General features: G+C 47.9%; 1 protein-coding gene and 1 long non-coding RNA gene across 2 annotated transcripts; both read right to left on the bottom strand.

Annotated features, from left to right (window-relative positions):
- Positions 1 to 2,333: 2,333 nt before the first annotated feature.
- Positions 2,334 to 2,792, bottom strand: LOC129143165 (uncharacterized). Its single transcript, XR_008546308.2, has 2 exons — positions 2,647 to 2,792; positions 2,334 to 2,550 (listed from the first exon to the last, which is right to left on the bottom strand). It is a non-coding gene; the product is annotated as an uncharacterized LOC129143165 (long non-coding RNA).
- A 1,462-nt stretch (positions 2,793 to 4,254) lies between these two features.
- LOC129143332 (PRAME family member 11-like) lies at positions 4,255 to 8,693 on the bottom strand. The gene is made up of 4 exons (XM_063789725.1): positions 8,650 to 8,693; positions 8,206 to 8,502; positions 6,846 to 7,427; positions 4,255 to 5,100 (listed from the first exon to the last, which is right to left on the bottom strand). The coding sequence occupies exons 1-4, from the start codon at positions 8,691 to 8,693 to the stop codon at positions 4,539 to 4,541; spliced, it is 1,485 nt and encodes a 494-aa protein (XP_063645795.1). The 3' UTR covers positions 4,255 to 4,538.
- Positions 8,694 to 8,948: the final 255 nt, after the last annotated feature.

Raw genomic sequence — 8,948 nt, forward strand, 5'->3', positions numbered from 1 at the left:
AAAGATTCCTAAATGCATGTTATTGTACAAGTGAAAGAAGGCAACCTGAAAAGACTCATCCTGTCAGACATTTGCCTTTTTCTATGGAGATAGTAGAAAGCCCAGTGGTTGTGAGGGGTTGGGAGTACAATGGGATGAATGGGAAGAGGACAGAGGACTTTTACGGAAAGAAAACTACTCTCCATGATGCTCTAATGGTGGATACATGTCATTATCCCTTTGTTAAAATCCATAGAATGTACAAAACCAGCAATGATCCCTCATGTGAACTATGGATATTGGGTGATAATGATGTGTCCCTGTGGCTCATTGGTTGTGACGAATGCTCTGTGCTGGTGTGGGTGCTGATCCTGTGGGGGTGCTGTGTATTGAAGGGGGAAGAAGGTAGATGAGAACTCTGCAGTTTCTGCTTAGTTTTTCTGTGAATCTAAAGCTGCCATAAAGAAGAAAAAAGGCTGGGCGTGGTGGCTCACGTCTATAGTCGTAGCATTTTGGGAAGCCGAGGCGGGTGGATCACCTGAGGTCAGGGGTTCGAGATCAGCCTGACTAAAATGACAAACCCTGTCTCTACTAAAAAATAATAATAATTATAATACAAAAATTATCCAGGTGTGGTGGTGCATGCCTGTAATCCCAGCTACTCTGGAGGCTGACGCAGGAGAATTGCTCGAACCCTGGAGGCAGAGGTTGCAGTGAACTGAGATCGTACCACTGCACTCCAGCCTGGGTGAAAGAGTGAGACTCCATCTCCAAAATAAAGAAATAAATAAACTCAAGGCTGGGTGCGGTGGCTCATGCCTATAAGGGCTCACTCCCAGCAATTTAGGAGGCCGAGGCAGGTGGATTGCTTGAGCCCAGAATTTCAAGACCAGTTTGGGCAACATGGTGAAACCTGGTCTTCACTAAGAATACAAAAATAAGCCAGGCATGATGGTGCATGCCTATCGTTCCAGCTACCAGGGGGACGGAGGCAGGGAGATCACCTGAGCCTAGGAGGTCAAGGCTGCAGTGAGCCGTGATCATGCCACTGCACTCCTATCTGGACGACAGAGTGAGACCTTGTCTCAAAATAAAATAAAATGAAATAAACTCAAGATTTTAAAAAACTGTAATGTTTCCTTTCAAAGCTAAAATTGTATTGTTCTAAATACATTTTAAAGAAGAAATGATTATTGTTCAGTGTCTTTAAAATTAGTTTTCAAAATCTCATTTGTTTTGACATTTCAAACCAAGTTAACTATTCTTTTTCTCACCCTCCTTGAGACGGAGTCTTCCTCTTTCACCCAGGCTGGAGTGCAGTGCTGCATTCTCGGCTCACTGCAACCTTTGCCTCCCAGGTTCAAGCAATTCTCCTGCCTCAGCCTCCTGACTATCTGGGATTACAGGCACCTGTCACCACGCCAGGCTAATTTTTTGTATTTTTCGTAGAGACAGGTTTTCATCATGTTGGACAGGCTGGTCTGGAACTCCTGACCTCGTGATCTACCCACCTCGGCCTCCCAAAGTGCCAGGAATACAGGCATGAACCACCACACCTGGCCATTAACCATTCTTAAAATATCACGTTGCATTCTTTAAAAGTTCTAATCTTTCATATACGTAAATTACAACACAAATATTTATACTCTAATAGTATTCACACTATAGTAAATTTTTTTTTCATGCTCTGTCGCCCAGGCTGGAGAGCAGTGGCACGATGTCGTCTCATTGCAACCTTCTCCTCCCGGGTTCAAGTGATTGTCCTGCCTCAGCCTCCTGAATACCTGGGATTACAGGCGAATGCCACCACTCCCAGCAAATTTTGTGTATTTTTAGTAGAGACGGGGTTTCACCATGTTGGCAAGGCTGGTCTCAAAATCCCGAGGCTGCCTTGGCCTCCCAAAGTGCTGGGATTAGAGGTGTGAGACACCATGCCCGGCCATAATAATAAATTTTATTTTATCTTTTTTTTTTTGAGACGGAGTTTTGCTACTGTTGACCAGGCTGGAGTGCAATGGCTCAGTCTGAGCTCACCACAACCTCCACCTCCCAGGTACAAACAATTCTCCCGCCTCAGCCTATCAAGTAGCTGCAATTACAGACGTGCGCCACCACACCTGGCTATTTTTTGTATTTTAAGTAGAGAAGGGGTTTCTTCATGTTGGTCAGGCTGGTCTCAAACTCCCAACCTCAGGTGATCCACCTGCCTCAGCCTCCCAAAGTGCTGGAATTACAGGCATGAGCCACTGCACCTGGCTCATAATAGTAAATTTTTAAAAACACCATAAAATATAATCCTTGCAACACTCAATTATACCATCTGGTCGGATCTATCAGCAGATGGCTCCCGAGACTTACGGATTGGAAATTTTGATCTTATTATGAATGAATCCAGTCCAGAAATGCCCACCCTGCCCCCTGCTGGCTCCTGGGGCTCTGCTCTTTGGGGGAATCATGATGAAATTGTGGCAGAGAGTAGAAGATGAGCCCCATTGCATGCCCTGAGTTCTTGTTGCCTCTCTATTATCAGGAAAAGGAGGTGAGATTGAAAGATGAAAAGTGCTGGGACTTCTGCTGAGAAGAGAAAAAAGAACAAGATGTATTGATCTTACTGTGTGCCAGACCCCATGCCAAGCCCTAAACATGAACCATCTCATTGGATCCTACCAAGGTCCCATAAGCTGTTGGACATCATCATCCTCATTTTACAGGAAGCTGAGGCTCTTGGCTAACATCCCTGACAGCAACACCAGCCCCTGAGTACTCAGCAGGATCCTTCACTTGGGTGCCCATTATGCAGGCTTCCTCAGCACAGGGAAGGTCACTCATCACCCTCAGGCACTTGATCGTTATCCACCCTTTGATGATGTCAGATTCCAGAACACGCTGCACTAGTCTCTTCCTTGATAGAGAGAGAGGGGAGGTGTTATGAGAAAATCTCTCATCAATCTGACCTAGCTCCCCAAAAAGATGTAACTTTTAAAATGTCAGATGGAAATATTTAAAAAGTGTTACATGCCTGTATAGTTGTAGTATTTTACTTAAAGGGAATGTGGCTGTCTTTACTGGCTACAACCAGTTTAAGAAGGGCTGCTGGTCATCAGGGGAACAAGCAAGGGTTGATGCTGCCCAGAGTCTCCAGCCAATACACAATATGGACATCCCCTTCCAGGGCAGCGGGAAGAGAGTGGCTCCTTGTGCAGTGAAGCTGACGTCCACCAACTAAGGCTTCTGGAAGCATGTGGAGGCTCACAAGGAGTGGGCAGGGTCTCAGCATCTGGCTAGCGGTGAAAGACCCTGAGAAGGAGGTGCTTTCCGTGTGGATTGGCTCACTGTTCTTGCCCAGTAATGTTCCAGGCCTTTGGTGTCCACCTAGTGTGTATTAACCCACTGAACAGCCACAGCAACTAACAAGGAGTTAACAGACATCTACAGAAGTGAAGAACTGGAGGAGGCCAAGCCAAGCGTGCTGGTCCACGCCTACACTCCCTGCATTTTGGGAGGCCAAGGCAGGAGAATCACAAGCTCAGGAGTTCCAGATCAGCCTGGGGAAGACAGCGAGGCCTTGTCTCTACTAAAAAAATGTATCCAGGTGTGGTGGCTCACACAGCTGTAGTCCTAGCTACTCAGGAGGCTGAGGTGGGAAGATCGCTTGAACCCAGGAAATTGAGGCTGCAATGAGGTATGATTGTGCCACTGCACTGTAGCCTGAGTGACAGGAGACCTTTAAAAAACAAAAACAAAAAAAAGCCTGACACAGTGGCTCACACCTGTAATCCCAGCATTTTGGTAGGCCTACTTGCATGAATCACCCAAAGTCAGGAGTTTGAGACCAGCCTGGCCAACATAGTGAGGAAACCCTGTCTCTACTAAACATACACAAATTAGCTGGGCATGGTGGTGCATGCTTGTAATCCCAGCTACTTGGGAGGCTGAGGCAGGAGAATCATTTAAACCCCAGGTGGAGGTTGCAGTCAGCTGAGATGGCACCATTGCACTCTAAACTCCAGCCTGGGCAACAAGAGTCAAACTCTGTCTCAAATAAAAGAATGGGAGGAAACTGGTTACAATAACCAAATTTCATTTAAATGCCTTGATTTTCTTGGGCTGCATCTTATTGATTGGACAACTCAGTTAGTGCCTTTTGTTTTTCCATCAATAACTGAAGATTCCTGAGGCTTAAACTGGAAAACAGGTTACTTAATAATAGACGGCACCAGACAGATTCTGCTCAGTTTTCCTTTATTTCTGATTGTTTCTTTACAACCATCCATGCAAGAGTAACTCCCTCATGTATTCTCAAGCCTGAATTCCACTCTAGACATTCAGATTCCCATTTTCGACTCTACAGGATACAGGTTCCCAAAGTCCCATCAAATCCATGGCAACATTTCCCCCAAGTCCTGCCCCTGCTTGATCACCTTTCCTTTCCCACTTTCAGAGCCCATGTGTGAAACGATGGGTTCTGTGCTCCCTTTAGGATGTACCTAAGACCTAGGTTTTAGTTTCCAAGTGTCCAGAAGAAAGCGTTTGACTTATCCATCCAAATAGGCAGGCATTCAACAGCAGTCTTGATCTGCCTCCAGGTCATAAAATGACCTGTCGTCACGGTCAGGGCAGTTGTCAGTACAGAACAAGATCCTCTTGGGGTGCCTGAAGTCCCTCACTCTCTTCAACAGCTCAGCCCTAATTTGAGCAAATCTGCTCCAGCAGAGAGTACCATCAGCACCATAACTCTCCCGCGGGGCAGGATACAGCTCCAGGCATAAGTTTTTGAGTATGATTGTGTGGCTCAGCACGTTCTCCAGGGTGGCCATGGAGATGGGATTTCCACAGAAGCTGAAGGTGTTGAGCTCAAAGCAGCGGCTCAGGGCAGGCAGGATGGCATTGACTTGGGAGTCTATGATGTCACAGTCATCTAAATTCAGGTACTCAAGTGTGGCTGCAACTTTTTCTAGGAGAATTTGGAGAGGCACAAGACTGTAATTGGTCAGTCTGATGCCACTCAGGTCCAGGGTCTTTAGTTGACTGATACTCGGGCACTGGGATAGATGCTTCAAGTCTGATTCCAAAAGCACACAGTTAGTTATTGCGAGGACCTTTAACGAGGTCTTCAGACAGCTGGGGAGAGAGAGCAAGAAGTTAATTCTCGGGAATCATAGGGGTGAGTGGAGGGTGGTGGGGAATGGCTTCAAGGTAATGGATGGAGACCATTTTGCCCAAGTCCAGGGTCATTCTGATGGCCTGATGGTCAACACTTAGGATGATGCGTGATGAAGAGCTTTGCCACCGAGGTCAATCCCACTTTAGACGCGGCCCAGTAACTCACACCTGTAATCCCAGAACTTTGGGAGGCTGAGACTGGTGGATTCCTTGAGATCAGGAGTTTGAGACCAGCCTGGTGAACATGGCAAAACCTCCTCTCTACTAAAAATCCAAAAATTAGTCAGGTGTGGTGGCAGGAGCCTGCAATTCCAGCTACTTGGGAAGCTGAGGGAGGAGAATCGCTTGAACCCAGGAGGTGTAGGTTGCAGTGAGCAGAGATCATGCCACTACACTCCAGCCTGGGTGACAGAGCGAGACTCTATTAAAAAAAAAAAGGAGAAAAAATAATTCCATTTGAGGCTGACTCATTTCACCATCATTTATAGGAATGGATCAAGTTCACAGAATCCCTCAAGCTCCCTTTCCTCATCTGTCAGGCAGAAAACCACATCCCTGGGCCACAGGAGCCCAGTGGAGATGCAGGCATAAAGGACAAACCCAGACAGGATCCTGCAACATCAGCTGGGGTGGGCGGGCTGCAGGCGTCCCTGACACGCCTGTATCATCAGCAAACCATCTATCACTTTCACCATTCTTTGTGCCTGCTCCCTGACCCTCTGTTTCAGAATCATACATTTCCTAGGTAATTAATTTACCTGGAGCTCAAAAGAAACTTTTACAACAGGGAATTAGAGATGGGATCATTCATGTTCACCAAACTGTGGGGCACAAAGCTGATTTTCTGACATGTGCAGGTTTGCTGAGCATTCCCCTCTTCAGTGCCCACTTCACTTCCCTACTTCACATCATCTTCTTAAAAATTATCTTGTTGGCTGGGCGTGGTAGCTCTCGCCTATAATCCCAGCACTTTGGGAGTCCAAGGTCGGTGGATCACTTGAAATCAGGAGTTGGAGAATAACCTGGCCAACATGGTGAAACCCTGTCTCTACTTAAAATATAAAAATTAGCCAGGTGTGGTGGCCCACGCGTGTAATCCCAGGTACTCGGGAGGCTGAGGCAGGAGAATCGTTTGAACCTGGGAGGCAGAAGTTGCTGCGAGCTGAGATGTCACAACTGCACTCCAGCCTGGACCATCAAAGTGAAAATCCATCTCAGAAAAAAAAAAGTTATCTTGTTTGTTTTTACTTTTATTTATTCATTTCTGACAGGGGTCTTGGGATGTTACCCAGACTGGTCTTAAACTCCTAGGCTCAAGCTATCCTCTTGCCTCAGACTCCCAAAGTGCTAGGATTACAGGCATGAGCCACCGCCCCTGGCCAATTTTCCTCATCTTAACTTAGACACACGTCCTCAGGAAGAATCCAGAAAGGCACCCTCACTAGATCTGAACCCTCCAGTAGCTAGCTTCCTAGCATGGCAGCCTCTCTATAGCATCTCCCCTAGCTGATCCCTCTGCCTCTATTGGGAGGGTTGCATGATACCCATTTCAGGACAGGGCCGCCAACAGGACAATGCATGGACATTCTAGTATCCCCTTCACTGTTTCATCCTCATAGGCTGGCTCACAGTAGATGCCCACTAGTGTTTACTGTAACAGGCTCTGCTGTGGTCTGCAGAGAAAGCTCACCACTCTCCCTCACCTGAGCAGCTGGTCCAGGTGGCCTTCGAGGAAAGAAACAGAGTTCATATAAAGCTTTTGGAGGCAGCACAGCTTGAGGAACTGAGTGGTGAACTGGGTAACAATCTCCTTCTTCTGCTCTGGGGAAACGTAGCGAGAGACATCCATGTGGGAGAGAACGAGCTTCTGAAGATTCCTCATGTGGCCCAGGTATGGGGTAAACTGTGTCAGGATGGGCAGTATCCACTTGCAATTCACTTCCACCTCCTGGATACAGTCTAGGTTCACCATTTTCAGGATGCTTCTGATATTGTGGAAGGGCATTCCCAAAATTTTCAGCTTCTTACAGCACAGGTGTAGTAAATCTCTCCTCTGCTTGACCCATAGAAGGAGGCAGGTGAGGTATTCATCCAGAGTCCTGTTCTTGAGCCAAAGTTCTATGAACACAGTCAAGGGCTGCCGTCCTCTCATCCTTGGACAGTCCTGCACTGGTTTTTTGTTCCTCTTGGCATTGAGGAAGCACCCATGGGCCATAGCTTCAGACCAAACCATCCAGAAGTTCTCACAGACATCCTGTAAATCCAGCACTTGAAGTTTACACCTCCTGTGGGAAAATAGAGGTGAGACTGAGAATTTCAGAACTCATTTCTGAACTTAAACTCCACATCCTGGATAGCAGCTCCTCCCCTCCCTGCTTCTTGCCCCTCTCTCTGACTTTTCTTCACCCTGTTTTCCCCTTGGATCCTGCCCACTTCCACATTTTTTTGTTTTGAGACCAAGTCTCCCTCTGTCACCCAGGCTGGAGTGCAGTGGTGTGAGGTCACCTCACTGCAACCTCTGCTTCCCGGGTTCAAATGATTCTCCTGCCTCAACCTCACAAGTAACTGGGATTACAGGAACCCACCACCATGCCCAGCTAATTTTAGTATTTTTAGTAGAGTTGGGGTTTACCATGTTGGACAGGCTGGCCTCCAACTCTTGACCTCAGCCTCCCAATGTGCTGGGATTACAGGAACCCACCACAATGCCCAGCTAATTTTAGTATTTTTAGTAGAGTTGGGGTTTACCATGTTGGACAGGCTGGCCTCCAACTCTTGACCTCAGCCTCCCAATGTGCTGGGATTACATTGTGAGCCACCGTGCCCGGCCCAGTTCTCACTTTTCATGGTGCCTTTCAGTGCCATTTGAGGAGAGGTTCCTCTTACCTCCATGGACCTTGTGTGGTGAGCAGTGCTTTCCCTGAGGAGCTGGTGAATGGCCAAGTCCTCTCAGCTTCCTCACCACCACCATCCCCCACTTGGGCCTCCTCACTTCTCATGACCCAGCTGTTCCTTCTGTTGGACACCTGGGCCCTCCCCACTAGCCCACCTGGGCCACCTCACCTGGGACGAACCCCTTGGGTAAGCAGTGCATCAAGCCCATCGAGCACAGCTTTGAAGGCCTCCAGACAAGGCATCTTTATCAGAGGCCTCAGAGGGAGGCGGCGGAAGGGCCAGGCCTGCACCATCAGCTTCAGGGCCTCACAGCGTCTCCTGCTGAAGGCCTCCATGAACAGTGGGGGGAAAAGTTCTGTGGGCAGCTCCTCCAGGGCGGAGATGGCCAAGGCTTGATCCCTCAGCAGGTTCCGCCCCGCAAGCTCCAGGAGTCTGGGTGGAGTCCGGATGCTCATCTTCATGAATCTGCAGGGAAAACTTCCAGAGGACAAACCCAGAGAAAAGGCATCACTCTCAGGCCAAGCCCATGCAATCTCATCTTCTCCCAGGGCCAAAGTCACTGCTCTGGCAATGGTGAAAGAGCCCTCAGTTTAGTCCAATTCTGCTCTGTACTCAGTGGCCATTAAGCCAGCATTCTGCTTCTGCTGCATCAGCATGAGCGTCTCCGAAGGAGTGAGGAAGCAGGGCCACCACTAGCCCTTCCTTTCTATCCAGTGTTCCATCCAGTGACTAGTGAGTGTGGAGGAACCTGAAAGCGAACCCCTCCTACCATTGGGGGAAATTACTAATTCCTTAAGTTTCTAAAACAATGGGAATGGGAGTGTCACAAGCCTACATGCCCACATTTTCAGTTCCTACAAATAAGCTTGTTGGGAACATTCATGGGGCATGCCTAGAACAGGTTCTATTTG

This window comes from Pan troglodytes, chromosome 1 (genome assembly GCF_028858775.2).
Source record: "Pan troglodytes isolate AG18354 chromosome 1, NHGRI_mPanTro3-v2.0_pri, whole genome shotgun sequence".
Lineage (NCBI taxonomy): Eukaryota > Metazoa > Chordata > Mammalia > Primates > Hominidae > Pan > Pan troglodytes.

Bases quoted from the DNA above. Each gene is read 5' to 3' on its own strand.
- LOC129143332 (XM_063789725.1), bottom strand. From the start codon at position 8,693: ATGCTGATGCAGCAGAAGCAGAATGCTGGCTTAATGGCCACTGA. The intron at 8,503-8,649 runs GTACAGAGCAGA...TTTTCCCTGCAG, and splicing joins GCTGGCTTAATGGCCACTGA to ATTCATGAAGATGAGCATCC. The intron at 5,101-6,845 runs GTGAGGGAGAGT...CTCTCTCCCCAG, and splicing joins CACCTGGACCAGCTGCTCAG to CTGTCTGAAGACCTCGTTAA.